Source organism: Ruditapes philippinarum, unplaced genomic scaffold (genome assembly GCF_026571515.1).
Source record: "Ruditapes philippinarum isolate M1 unplaced genomic scaffold, ASM2657151v2 ctg6458_1_1_1_1, whole genome shotgun sequence".
Taxonomy (NCBI): domain Eukaryota; kingdom Metazoa; phylum Mollusca; class Bivalvia; order Venerida; family Veneridae; genus Ruditapes; species Ruditapes philippinarum.
In genome coordinates, this window is record NW_026853996.1 from 52,613 (window position 1) to 68,873 (window position 16,261).

The 16,261-nt window shown below is 31.8% G+C and overlaps 1 protein-coding gene across 1 annotated transcript; it reads right to left on the reverse strand.

Annotated features, from left to right (window-relative positions):
* Window positions 1–1,905: 1,905 nt before the first annotated feature.
* On the reverse strand, window positions 1,906–8,887 carry LOC132738638 (death-associated inhibitor of apoptosis 1-like). Its single transcript, XM_060726198.1, has 5 exons — window positions 8,314–8,887; window positions 7,683–7,870; window positions 6,891–7,011; window positions 4,712–4,789; window positions 1,906–3,280 (listed from the first exon to the last, which is right to left on the reverse strand). Exons 1-5 carry the CDS (start codon window positions 8,513–8,515, stop codon window positions 3,252–3,254), a joined length of 618 nt encoding a protein of 205 aa, XP_060582181.1. The 5' UTR covers window positions 8,516–8,887; the 3' UTR covers window positions 1,906–3,251.
* Window positions 8,888–16,261: the final 7,374 nt, after the last annotated feature.

Consider the following 16,261-nt stretch of genomic DNA (forward strand, 5'->3'; position numbering starts at 1 on the left):
GTATTTGTTGGGATAAAAGTTCGTGGGATCTTAAATTCATGGATGGACCTACCCACGAAAACTACGAAAATTCGTGCCCCACGAATAATAATGATTTTACAGTAGCTACAATGGTTTAAATTGCGGCGGTAGTTTTAACATGTAATCGTTACAATGGTTCAAATTACGGCGGTAGTTTTAACACATAATCGTTACAATGGTTCAAATTTTCAGTCTTTAGGGACCTAAACTTTTAATTCTGTTACAGATATGTCAGAAGAGTTGGTACGACTTCAAGCTGAAAATAGTCAACTCAAAGAAATCATGATGTGTAAAATCTGCATGGATGGAAAGGCTGATTTAATATTCTTACCTTGTGGTCACATGGTTTCATGTGCTCAGTGTGCACCTGTTCTTTCTGAGTGCCCAATGTGCAGACAAACTATTAAGGGAACCATCAAAACATTTTTTGTTAATCATTAGCGTTATTTTTTCTTTAAGGAAAATAAGCTGTTTAAGCCTGCTTTTATTTATAGTGAAAATATTACCAACATAGATGATATTTCCAAGCTGATTGTTGGAAAAAGTGACACATTACAATTAAGTTCAGTGTTGGGACAAATATTTGTTCTTTAACTAGGTTAAAGGGTTTTCTTTTCCATCTTTTGCTGCTATAAACATTTGGACAATGGTACATGCTAATGAAATCCATTGCCATTCTTATACTACATTCTAGTCTGATATAAAAAATAGTTTAAACATTATATAGATAAAACAAAAATGTTCTTAAAACGAATCGGACAGGATTAATAAAGACAGAAAGGATATAAGAGAATAAAGAGAAAAGACTTCATCTTAGAACAGGATTGGTCTAATTTGGCCCAATGACTTTCTGAAAAATATGTTGTCTTTATCTATTCATTAAATTCTATTATTTTGAGATTAAATATATAAATGTGTCAAGTTGATATTATGATGATTATTATTATGATGAAGTTATTTTTTTTTAATAAAATGTCAAAGTTGACGTTTGTGCTTTTAACAAAATGCCAGTGATGTGCCAAAATAGACCACTTACCTTTTGCTAAAGCTTAAATTAGTCAGAAACGGTTCGGAAGGATCCTAAACATTTACTAAAAAAAAAACGTTTTCCATGTACAAGAGATGAATACGTGTTTAGTTTTTTTATCAGGACCGTAAAGAAATGCAAAATAAGTACAAGTGCACAAAATAGTAAACAGACCCATGCACCAAAAGCATAAGCTACAATAATGCTGGATAACTCATACTTTCTAGTGCTTTTATATATATATAAACCTTATTAACGCTTGCGAAACCACACAGTGCTACCGACGCCAGTGATGACAGATTGCTGCAATAATGACATAAATCTGACTGATCACTGCAGGGAGGTTCTTACTCTTGATGGTACATTGATATTATGCAAATGATGTAAGGTCGAAATGTATTTTCAAGGCTGTCGATATTGGCAGAAACGCTCTGAAACTAAATGTAACATTCTGACAGAAAATGGAGATCTCTTTTCATTCCTTTTTTTGCGGCGAGCCGCATTAGTTAGATACTGAGATTCTGGAGGGTCAGACGATTTTAAGAAAAATAATCAAATTACATAATAATAATAATAATAATAATAATAATAATAATAATAATAATAAATAATAATAATAATAATAATAATAATAATAATAATGATAATAATAATAATGATTATAATAATGATAATAATAATGATAATTATAATAATGATAATAATAATAATAATAATAATAATAATAATAATAATAACAACAACAACAACAACAACAACAACAACAACAACAACAACAACAATAATAATAATGATAATAATAATAATAATAATAATAATGATGATGATGATAATAATATAAATCACAAAACAGTTCATAAAATTTTATATCTTTATTCCAAGCATTTTGTTGACATGATTCATCGGTATATCAAATCACATTATAAAATAGACTTGTAGGTTATGCACTAGAAAATACAGAAACATCAATGACGATATGGCTCAAACAACACCAAAAAAGTATGTATTGCATTAAGCATTTACCAACAATTATTTGATTTTTTCATAATACGAGCAAACAGAGGTCTTTATTTTAACATATTTGCTGGTAGACAAAAACAATTGTTACGTAATATTTGAATTTAACAAAGAAAATAGAAAAATACAGATTCCTTAAATTAAGCCCAACACGGCAAAATTGAAAATGTTGCAGGTTCGGTTTGATGGACGGCACTGGAAAATGCAAGTTACCGTCCACGCCCCCTAGCAACGGCTTAAGCGGAATTCAACATTTAAACATGAAATGGTAAAGTTTTGAATTTAGAAACATCTGCATATGTGTTCATACGGCGGTTATCATGGAACCTTAAATGTGACACTTCCATGCCATTCCATGAAAAGAGGCGTATAATCCCCAAGTAATAAAAAGCGTGATTGTAAAATAATACTATACTGTGACACTTAAGAAAATTCGAAATAAAAATAATATAATATTCAAATACAGTATTTCTTGTTTAATTGACATGTAAACTTATTATAAATTCAACATTCTATTGGAGAAAAGTAAAGTAATAATTTTCTATGTAGAACTAACAGTTGATATTTTAATGTTTCGCTGTTATAGTAACTTACCAGTTTTTAAACAATTTTATTGAATAGAAACTGATATAACTGCCTCTGACGCGACGAGCACGCTGCGAACAATGTCAGAGTAAAAGATATGTTATATGTTCGATATGTTAGTTATGACAAATAAATGTAAAATAATAAATTTATTCATACAGGACTTATAATTTCTGGAGCAGGGAAGACTGCTTATCCTCAGGATTATTTTTTTTTTGAATAATGGAGTTTTTCCAAAAATTGAATTTAAATCAACATTTTACTCGAAATTCCATTCGGCGAAAGAACTGTGTTAATTTTCCTAAAAATTTAAGGGTAACATTACTTCTTCTACTTCTGAAAAAAGTCCCTTAACATAGTTAGCCAGCAATATATCTAATGTTAAAACAAGCATGCAATTGTCCACCTTATAAACACAATAATCGTAATCCATATTAAATGCATCTTCACAACTAGAATATATAATTGTAGTTCAACACTCGATCTTTTGTCAGAGAATGTCAACCAATTAAATAAAGTAACACAGCAAAATATACATATTTACAATTAAACTATAATTGTAGTATTTTACTCTTCGCCTATTTAAAACAGAACAGTCTTGCTATGATGGAATGGCAACCACCTTCTCTCCTGTAAGAAGATACGAACAAATTAATTTTATGGTTCTGAAAGAAAAGCTGAACACCTGAGCATTTAACAGTTCAACGTAGTAAGAACACAAAAATATCGTATACAAGACGCGTTTTGCAGGAAAACAAAATAAAACTATACCAGAGAAATTAAGTTTGATTATAAAAAATAACTGCCAAGATGAGTTATGTTCTCCTTATACAGAGCAAATATACTCAATGGGCCTAAAATGATTAACGATTTACTAAAAGATAAATTAAAGGCCAAACCTCATCTGATTACTAACGAAGGTAATCGCTAATGAATATGCAGGTTTATACTCTACCCCATCAATTTAAAAGCCCACAGAACATTAGATAAACTTTGTTATAGTCTAAGGAATGTTAAGACATATATGACTACTTCGCATTACCTTGTCGTCAAATTATGTATAATAAGCGGTTTATGATCCGATGTCCCGTACCGGAATAATGAAGAAATAATAGCATTATTTTAACTAGGTTGGTTTTTACTAGTTGATTTCGGTAATGAAAAGTTGATTTCGGTAACTTTACCGAAATCAAGTTGATTTCGGTATCGTAACGTACCCGGGTACAAGTGACCATCTGGATTAAAATCATTGATACTTACCTGTTTCCGGGCATTTTACATAGTATAAATAGTATATAACTAATCTACCAAAGTGCAAATAGTTCTTAATTGAATTTTTTTCAAAAAAAGAAAAAAAGAAATTATTCGACTAGACAAAGGAACAAAAAAAAGAAAAAAAAGTTAGCCGCAGATAGGATTGATTCTACTTCATATATCCTTATAACGACACTTTTGCAAGCATTTTCATAGAGACCCCCACTTGAAACCATGGAAGCCTTTTCCTTCACCGTCACAAGAGTAAGATCTGTCACTATCGTCTACTCCTATTTTATAAGTAAAATGTAGGTAAACGGGGATGCTGATGTAGGGTAAGTGTTAGTAGGTAGGTTAGGGTTACATTAATTTTATTGTACTAAATGATTCATGTATGAAAAGAAATCATGTAACTTGTCAATACAATTCTCATTAGAGAATATGGCGACAGTAGAGATTACAACAGTAAAAAATATTGAACCAAGACACTGGAAATTTCAAATATTTTTCTATAATATTGAAAAATGCAAAATGTAAGCTGACTTGTTTAAAAGACGGAGAAATAATGTCGCTGATAGGACGTCATTCATCCATTTCTCTAAAAATGACATTTCCAGCAATACTAAGCAATCAAGTATGATATCGTATGTAAGATAACTTAAAACACATTATTTATTCTACGGTAATAGAAAACATTAAATAAAAGCATTGTGTTTCAATTATTGTTTCAACAATGAAATTTCGATAACAATTCTTCTTTACGAGTATGAATGTGATTTCTTGAATCTAAGCAAAAGTAAGACCTACCTTGTGTAAACTGTTCTACTTCTTCTTCAAGATCCATCAAAAGTTCACATAAATGTGACGCTTTAAAGTCACTGTTACCTGGTAAATCATAAATAAGTAACATTCGATGACTTTTTTTACTTTCTATGTTAGAGAACTAATAGAAAACCTTTATTCAATCATATATTTCGTAATATAAACCTTCACCTTTTTTGTAATGTTAATTTCCCATAGGCTTCTGGAAGTTACTCTTACTGTTAATGTAAGTGTTCGTCGTGACTAAGAGCTTTGTTCTGTTACACACGTAACAGTAATTTTTAACAGTTTAAAATCTGGTCACGTGGTCTATCTTCTAAATAAGATGAAATAAAATGGCCACCATTTTTTTCCAGATTCATTCTTATTTTCAACCTTCTCTACGATAAGACATCACCAGAGTAACTATGACACCGATAAAATTTAGTTGTTTGCACTTTCGCGTATAAAAAAATCTTTTGTTGAATAGTCAAAAAGTAAACATCCGGTTTCAACGGATGTACTTGCAATGTGAATAATTATGTGTCAAACTGGAATATGCAGACGATTAAAGCATGCGACAAAAATTATTTACCAATTTTAATCAGTGAAACGTTACTGATATTGTGGGCAGACATAGGTTATCATCATTATTTTGTCTAAAACCATACGAAGAATATTCTGGATACAGAAGGATCAGATTTCACTTATCATAACCATATAAATGGGTTAGTGTTTTGTTTTCTAAATAAAACACAGCTTATCGTATGTGTATGACTAGTAGATATCATCAGTTGCTTAAAGAATAAAAAAAAAAGAAATCTTCTCAAGTAGGCCTAAAGTACACTTAAAACTTAAAAGGTAAGGACACTTTAGTTATTGTTACTCTTGATTTATTTTTGTAACAGTTAATTTTAGTTGACAATTTCAGATCATCACAGTAGTTTTGTTCGGGGTAATAAAATAAATAACACACACATCGGTTTGTGAGTAACATTAAAATATCATCCCTCGTTAAAATACTGTTACCCTTGGCTACGCTTCGGGTAACAGTATTTTCCTCGGGATGATATATTTTAGTAATAGAAAGAGCACCAAAACACGAGGCTATCTGATTTGTACGAGAGGGCGTAGCCCTCAAGTATAGATCAGATTGCCGAGTGTTTTGGTGTTCTTTCTCTTTTGTATCATAGTCAAACATAAAAACAAGTTCCCTGTTGTCAAAATTTTAAACCCCGGGAAAATGTTACCAATGAACGAGCATCTGAATATGATATTTCTCCCGCTTTCCCTTTCTCTGCCGTCACAATATGTAAACCCCAGCAAAAATGAGCCAATCAACGGGCATGTTCTGGATGGCGGGTAACTGATACCTGCACTCCAGTTACCGCACTGTGCATGTATATGTATACGATTTAACTCTGACACTTTTTCAACAGAAAGATCCCCAAACTACCGGTATGATACAACTGTTACTTACAAACCCATGTGTTATTTATATATTAATAAATCCTACGTATCTCGAGAATGAACTTAAACATTAATTAACAATTCAATGTAATTTATTAACTGAAAATAAAACAAGATAAATATCTATAGTTTTACGTTACATTTAGTTTTACTTTTAAAGTTATTTAAGAGTCGATGTCGAGCATTTGAATTTTTATAACTCAATAGATAATAACGAAACAAATGGATAAACCGTTTAATAATCCTTGTATCATAGTTTGGAGACCTTTCTGTTGAAAATGTGTCAGGGTTAAATCGTATACATATACATGCACAGTGCGTTAACTGGAGTGCGGGTATTAGTTACCCGCACTCCAGAACATGCCCATTAATTGGCTCATTTTTGCTGGGGTTTACATATTTTGACGCAGAGAAAGGGAAAGCGACAGAAATATCATATTCAGATGTTCGTTCATTGGTTCATTTTTGCCGGGGTTTCATATTGTGACAACAGGGAACGTGTTTTTATGTTTGACTATGATACAAAAGAGAAAGAACACCAAAACACTCGGTAATCTGATTAATACCCGGGGGCTACGCCACCTCGTACAAATCAGATGGCCTCGTGTTTCGGTGCTCTTTCTATTACTTATCAAAGCATATCCTGAGTTCTACAATATGTGACATTTACTAACATTTATTTCATATCTCACTGAATACAATGTCAAAGACATACCATGTCTATCAATAAAAATATCAATTGCTTTCTGAACCATTTCTTTAGAGTAACCAAATCCAATACAATAACGTGCGGCAACAGATTCAAGATGGTTTGGGGCAGTACAAGCTGAGTTAGTCTGGAAAGGGAAAAATGAAATACTACGTTCAATTGTTTTCGAAGTCAAATATAATGATATAATTGAACATTTGCAATTGTTAATGACAAGTGTTAATTTTAAGATTTAATATTTCAAAGATTCTTATTCTTATTTAAATGAAAACATGCAGTCATTTAAACAAAGGTATTTGTGAGTAATAGCAACATTTTTTATCTGTATATCCGGAATAGATCCGTACCTCGAAGAATATTCAGCTTGAATAGTATTATTCAAAGTCATTTTATAATATTCATATCGATTATTTCAAACTCAGTTAAATATCACTGCTTTATTAGTATCTTTATCAAAATGCATTTTGCAATCTACATGCCATTACTTTGCCTGGAGTCCTAAGCTTAATTTTTAAGTCTCTAAATCATATGCATGTTCATATGTTTTCAAATTTGGTTAACATGTTTTGAAACCTGCAACATTTGACATCAAATAGTTCTGCAGTTATTTCCCGTTAAAGATCATCATACATATAATATTCAGTTTGCAGATTATTGCCATCATTTATCTCATTCTATGAAATATGATAAATTGAATACACTGACTATTTTGTGCTATTAATATAACTTTCCTCCAATTTTTGACAAAGAGTTTGTCATTCGCAACGTTACAATTTACAAATGACAAATTTTATATACCTGTGCTTGCGACGGTTTCTCTGGTTTTTCTCCACGCCGAAGTCTCTCAATATATGCCGGACCCTTAACTGAATTGATGTATGGACACTTTGGATACCATTTCACATGTTCCTCCATTGGTACATCATCCTGCTCCCAATCCCACAGCCAACCACCACAGAAGTAACATTTTACACTATCACCAACTCCTAAATTGATAATTTTAGGATTATCAGAAATCAGTTTTCGTCATACTTGATTATATATAAACATGAGTATCAATAACCCATGAGCGCATCAAATCAGTATTTTTATTTTAACCTTTTTTTTGTTTCAAATACAAATTACCAAAGTAAATTTAAGATATGACTAATCAAAATGAATTTTCTATTGCATTTACTTATCTAATGTAAACTTTCATTCCTCAATATATTCCAATAAATTCATAAACTCATTATGTAAAATAGTCAAACATTACTATGTCCTTACAATACAAAATAGATTCGTATCTGTGCGATTTCTTCAGACACTGAATAAATATTTTCATACGTAACTAACAACGTATTGTGGGCAATCTTATAGTATTTTGATTTTCATCACTCGTGCAAAAGAGTCAAGCAACAAGTTTTGCAAAATTGATTTTTTTATTTACCTGTGTACACAAATCCTGCTTCGACAAGATCATCCTTCTTTACCGGAATGTATTCTGGCCAAGACTCAAAAGATTCCATTCTCTTCGAGTAGACTGCATATTGCGGAAACTTCGGCTTTTCCACGTTAATTCCAATAGCTATTGATGGCGGTCTTGCAGATTTCTGCTGAGAAATGACGACATCGCTGCTACTTTCCGACATGACGGATATAGTATGAAGAGTAGAATCTGAAATACAATATTAATAATTCAAAGCCAGCAAACACTGATTTATCAATTTTTCAATATTTCATCAATTAAAGTAAAAGTGGATTTCATTTGAAAGAAATAGATATCTAAAAACCTAACTATATCTTCAGGCATCATTTCACTTTTTGGGGGTTCCCCCTACTTTCAGACACCGAAAAAAACAACAGAGGTCACTATTGATGAGGCTATATAATAAATATCATTGTTTCTGGAGGCCATTAAAATATTATGTGCGTACAATTGATTGTTCTAAGAGAAGTTTAGTAATGAATATTCATCTCATGTCTAGGTGATGGTACCTGGAAAACCTTGTATTCGAAATTTCTCTAAATCTCGCACACTCGCATTATAATTATTTCCCACATTACGTGTACATACATAACATTTTTTTTAAGGTGTTTGTTGTATAATTGACATTTCATTTTCAGAATTTATCTTTATCTTTATTGCAACCATCTTTTAAAAGATAAGAAAGTGAAACTTGAGTATCAATCACATGCAACAACAACAACAACAACAACAGCAACAAATGTTTTCATCGATGACAGAATATTTTGACTTATTTCATATTTATTTTTAGTTTCGAAATGGAAAGAAAAACACAACATTGAAATTATCACAAACGCAACCAAAGAAAATAATAAATGATTTCAAATGATGTTTGTTTTGTTGAAATAAAAAAGAGGGTGGGTTCATAAAAATTGTCATATTTCGTTATTTATCAATTGAGCATCGTTATATATTCAGTAATAATGATCTAAAACATTTGTGCAACGATATAAAGGAGTTTGCAATTGACCCTCGGATTAGGACGTTTAAAAGAGACCCCACCTCAAAGCATGAATGCGTTATTTAGAATTTATTTCGCTATGTGTGCATAAAACACGCGATTTCAGGAAAATACATTGTGAACAGTGACAATTGGAACATCTCGGCTATTACAGCTAATAACATCGGACATAATACGGACTGAACATGGTTTTAGTTGTAAACAAAATCAGAGGGTATAATCTTTGACAATCTATTACGAATGTATATTGTTGGCATACGAAAATAAAGTCTATTTTGGTAAAATTATGATGAACATATGTCTAACAATCATAATCAATTAAAAATGCTCAATGATGTACAATTAGATGTACAACCAAATCAGGTATACAAATTCGTACTTTCGGTTTCAAATAATGTACTGTTGACTTGTTACTTTATTATTCGGACTATAACTCACTGTATTCATCTCCTGGCATTAAAATGCTATTTTTTACATGTTTAGTTTATGTTTGAGGTTCTTATCAAAAGGCCGAGATGATTGATTGGCTTAGCGAGTTTTGGTAAAATGGACGCTAGGAAGTAGTGATAAAGTATATGTGTTATATAAAAGCATAATTTTGTTTCTGTTCCGTACCTTGAATATTAATAAAAAACTTTTCGAAATGTATACCAGGAACAATTACGTGATAACCACCGACCTTTTCCCCCATTTTTGTCGAATTCGCATAAATACACTTGTTTTAAAATATATGTATCATGTACAGAATTTATCATTGACCCCAATTATGTGACACGCTGTATTATGCCATATATAATATGTTTCGATGTTTTGGCCACATATAAAATTTGGAATTTTCAGAATCCAAAAGGTGCCGTATTCGCTATAATTTAATTACGCTATGGTCGTTGAAAGGATATTACTCTTCGTCCTAAGGGGACAGGGGACCTAAAAATGAACAATTTTGTATTTCAGTGTGACCAGAAACACAATTCAAAATATTTCAAAATCTGGTTCACAGGCAGATAACCAGTTGCAAAGCATTATTCAATGATATATGACAAACATTGAAGAAAATAATAGTTTGCATGCATTGCTCCTTTAAAAAATGACTGACAGCAATTTATATTTACCTCCACCAGCCAAAATCACACCTAAAATATACCAATATGGACAATCTTCATGAAGCTGCAGCATACTCCAGAATTCACCCGATTCTTTTAAAAAGATCAGTAACACGCAGTGCAAGCTATGGCATTTTCAGAAATGACCAATAAAGTGTCTGTCTTACGTTTAGATTTTTCACAAAATTTATCTGAAATTTCTTACTTGTTTGGCACCAACTGTCAAAGCTTGATTTTTAACTTTTTCACCTCCATTCGGAGAGTCAGAAATACATGCAAAGCTACCAAAATGCTTAGTTTCGGGTAAAAACCCAAAAATACTTCTCATTTCCTATACACAAACAAGAAAGAATTACAATGACAAAGAAACATGAGAAGATATCAGTACCTTCAAAACACCATGTCTGAGTTATTAAAAAAATTGACGGGCCATCATTCGAAAATGTCCCCTGCCCCATTAATGAAAATAATGAATACTCTTCAGAATGAAGGTTTCTTACCTACGGTTTCTGATACGCTATAAATACTAATCGAAGAAATTCATCATAAGAAACAAATTACATCAAGAGCGTAAAAATACGACTTACTAGCTTGTAACCCTATAAGATAATAATGATTATTAAATACCGGTAAACCAAGATTATCAATACAGACAGATAATAGAATCCCATTATCATTTTCGTATTCATTACGACACATTTAATATACAATAAATAAACTCACGTAATGTATAGATGGAAACCAAAATCACATACAAAGTGGGAAACCATATCAGACACATCTGTAAACAAACGGTATGTTACAATATAGAACAAGAAAAGCATTGATGCAAATCATCAAAGGGCGTCCAAGCAAGAAATGCAGCAGGTGAAGATGAACAAGTAAATATATGAAGACAAGATATTCTTATAAACTTTTCAATGGTATACTGGTTTCTACCAGAATTGTATATCACTAATGAATGAACGAGCGAAATACGTTGTTCATTATTAACTTTGATTGGCATGCTAAAGATTAGAATAGTACTTGTTATTTCTTTATGATCGTGGTTATTAATAGCAACGGATATACATGTATACAATAATTTATAATTCATATGTGTAACGCATTTGTGTAATTGTCCCGCTTTTAGCGAAGACCCCCTCTTATGAAATCTGTTCACACTTAGTTACAATATGACTCTGGTTATATTAACATGTTGATCAAGTGGAGCATAATTGTTTATTATACAATAATTGTAATATCTATTTTAATAAAAAATAAAGATACATGTATTTATGAATATTGTTTTCTTTTCTTTTTAGTGTTTTATGTGCTATTTTATTACTGAGTTTTTACGTTTATTACTATTCTAAGAATTCAATTGTCATATTGACCGACGATTATAAGTCAACTTTTGTATTTTTCTTTATTATTTTTAAATTATGAATCGATTGAATACTTCATAAAATCTAATTTGTAACTTTGAATTATTCCTCGGCATCTTTACTTAACACAAGTAACAAATTAAATAAAATGTTTCAAAGTTGACAGTGTCATATTAATACCATATAATGTACATTTTTCTCAATTATTTTACATATTTATTGTTTTTATCTCATATAAATAAAATAAAACATGCTGTTGTTGTTGTTGGTTTTTTTTCGAATTGTATGCTTCTGTATAATAATAATCAATTAATTTTAGAGTTGATCTGTGTTTATTAATTATTGTAACCAAACTAAGTGATAAACATTCATTTTGAAAAAAGCTTATTTGTCTGTAAAATATTTGTTATGGTCTGTAACGATATCAAACATCTACTCCAAAACCGGGTCAGACCGGACAATAAACGTGTGGTACTATTCGCTGGTCACTAGAAAATCCCGGTCGAAATAGACCAGGAGACACCGGGAATTACCGATAGGAGTACATCCCTCTATAAATAGATTATATTTTCCATCAACTCATAATTCTATTTACAGCTTTCGGATACATGTACAACAACAACATACCATAATTACCCACTGTGTACTTCAAAATGATAAAAAATACCCAGAAGAGCGCGATGTATTGACGGAAAAGGTTATTTTATTTGAAAATGTTTGCATTGCGAAATTCTCCAGTTCGCTATTCATTGTACATATCGCGACATTTCATTTTTAATTCATAATCAAGCACCCTCATACCGATCGGAATGATCGACTTTTATTATGGCCGACTGAAAGGCTCTAGAAGTTGCTGTCGCCCTTTCACAAAATCTGATTTCATTCCATAAGAGGCGCCGCGCTTCGGCGCGGACGCCAACAAAAAAGTTATTCTGTATGACCTGGTTCAATATATACATTTCTTTTTCATCGTATTTCAAGGTGTAAATGTTTTAGGTAATACATTTTCATTATTGTGTAAAATCCTTTATGTACAAATGTTAGCATTGCTTTATGGGAATCAATGCTGTACAATCAATTGTACTTAAAATGGACTTAAAATTCGACTTTGAGGCACGGTCTCTCTGTTTGTTATCGTTGATTAGGGAATATTTCGGTACTTTTGTTGTAGAAAGGTTAATATTATTGTCATAAATTTGTTCCAAGGAACAGTGACCATTGCAGCTGTAGTACGGAATACATTTTCAGTTGATGAGGTCCAGTAAAAACAACTCTCTGCCCCAATAAAACATTATGCGTTTAAAGAGTCTGCTAGACAGGACATTCTCGGGCGAACGGCTAAGATCGTTGACTTCAAATTATTTGTTACTATACGGACTTTTGATTGTTTCATGTAATGACGTCTAGGATGCCCGTTCGTGCCTGAAATAATGGACGATTGTACACATAAAATCTTTTAACACCAGGAAAGCTGAAAAATTGCCATATGGCCATAACAATATTGGTTAAACTGAACACAATAAAAGCAGCCTGAAAATATCTTTGAGCATAATGATTTTATATACCATATTCTTATCTGAACGCTGAATAAGCAGGTGCTTTAATGGACATTCGCGGTAGTTTGTTCGAAACCCTGACTGTCATAACAGGCTCAATGAACCCACATATAAACATGTTCATTTTCCCGTGTTTGTTGTATTTTGATGTCAATGTTCTTTTGGATATACATTTGAAGTTAAGATCTCATTAGATATGATATCAGAGTCAAACAGTTCATACAGTTATGCGCCACATTTGTAGATGCATACTATGATATAAATCAGATTTGCAAGCTGTCAGGATTCATGTTGCCGCAACGGCGTTAAAATAATACCACTCATCATCTTTAAGGTAAAAAATGAATGGATGTCCTTCCACAAAATTAAAACCAATTGAACAGTAAGGATTTACTTTTGTTGCTTGACCCTGTTCCTGTGTCGATATACATGTAACATCGGTGAAAATAAAAGAAATTCGACGTGCCTTTGAAAACTCATTGTTTCTTCTTTTGAATTCGGTAAAATAAGACATTCAAATCTATTTTATGAAACGCATAACCTATCATGGCTTTTGAAGCTATCCGAACATCATATTAAGTTAAAATTGTGAACTCGCGAAGATTAAATTGGAATTCATGAATTTGAACAACATTTAGTTGTTCATTTTTGCATCGTTTTCTTTTTATACCTATTTAAATAATATTTACATAATGAAATTAGTTTTTATACAGCAAAGATAAACTTCGCTTCAATAAATGAACTTAAGATGAACATGATACTGTAATTTTACAATACAATGTTCGGCAGCAATATGGGTCAAATAGCCATTTTGTTTTAAAGAAAAAATGAAATAGTTGCGCAATTACCACTCGAGTAATGTGATAGAGTAGTTTAATTACATGTTCGGAAACCAAATATTTAAATCATTGCCATATTTTCATTTGTAATTGAAATTTTAAGGTTCCAACTATGGCTTATGAAACAATAATCGGAACACCTCTGATTCATATTAATTTTCTTGGAGTAATTACAGACTGAAAGTAGTACTTGCGCCTGAACTGAAATTCAAGCCAATGTCAGAAACACAATGACTAAAATATGTCTGAAAATCAGAATGTCTATTTTCAAGCAATAATACAATTCAACATGTATACAGTTTGTATTTACAGTTTTTTTAAAAAATGTAACGGTTGGCGCAATAGCTAAGTTGGTTAGACCACTAGCTGTCTCTCCTGAGGTCCCAGGTTCGATCCTGGGTAACAACCTTGGGATGTTTCAGAGACACTTTCAGCATTTCCCACCTAAATAGAGGTGTACTGGTAGAAAATCCAGGTAATCCTCGCATGCATCAGTGTTACACACTGGGCATATAAAAGAACCATTGGGGTCTATTCAATAAGAGCTAGGGACACTTGTATCTCATAGCTTTCTCTGAAGTGACTAGTCTAGAGTCATGTCTACGTCCCCGCGAGTTGAGTTTGACATTAATGGAAGATAGATACATATAATGGTTAGTATACTTTTTACTTGTTTATTTATAAATCTACTTAATTGCGGTACACTTGTACATGTTTAAATGAAATAAACGTAGAAACGTACCAAACTAATCTACTATATTGTTATTTGTTGATTTTGTTAGCACATGATGACCGAGTTACTTAATCCATTTTGTGTACTCTCATTATAATGTTCGAGACCTTAAGGAACGAATCATTGCTCTTGATGAAATAGAAAACAATACACAAAAACACACAGCAGTTCATAATAACATAATAATTTAATAGTATCATAACCTTATTTCTAGCAAATGTTGGCATGATACATCTCTAAATCAAATTACACTTAAGGTTATACAACAGAAAATACAGGAAAATAATGACAAAAACAACATTAACAAAAAACATGTTACGCATAAAATATTTAATAGCTTTATATATTGTTGATTTGATGTTTTCATAATACATGCAAAGAAAAGTTTGTATTGACAAATATTTTCTCATAGAAAAAAATAGAGAAAAATAAGAATCCCCAAAGAAAGTCCAAAACGGCAAAATTGAAAATGTTGCAGGGTCAGTTTGATTGAGCCTGTTCACGGACGGTACTGTCAAGTGCAAACTACCATCCACGCCCCAAGCACCGACTTTAGAAGAATTCAACATTTAAACATGAAATGATAAAATTTTGAATTTGGGAACATCCGCAGATGTTTTCATACGGCGGTTTTCATGGAATCTTCAATGTGACACTTTCGTGCCATTCCATGATAAAAGACGAATGGTCACCAAATTATAGAATTCGTGTGCCCTTAACGAGAAAACAATGGGCGGAACTAAACAAAATTGAATTTTGTAAGGGGATCAAAGGTTATGAGGCCTGCATATCACAGATAAGACGTCAAAAGACAAAGTTAAAGCTGGCAACACATCCTCAGGGTGATTCAACATTATTCAAGAAGGAATATTGGAACCACCTAAATCGAAAAAGCCAAAAAGTTGAAACTAAAAATACCACGATCAGAACAAAAAATGTCGTGTTGAACGATCTTTAAGGATCGGAAATATAGCATCTCTGATTCAATGTACGGGGCAACATTTACAGCCACCACACGGCACAATTGAAATGTTTGAATTTTACAAGACGTATTTTTAAATACGGAATCGCTTTCTTCTGACACTTGAGAAATTTCGAAATAAAAATGATATTATATTTTAAAAACAGTATTTCTAGGTTTACTTTACATGTAAAGTTATCAAAAAAGATCAACATAAAACTAAGGGTTAGTCTGCTTCTCCTTCAAGGTCTAACAAAATCTTACACAACTGTGCAGCTGTAAAGGCAGAGTTACCTGTAAAAGAAACAATATTGCAATGATATTTCTTGACAAGAAAACTAGTGTGACCG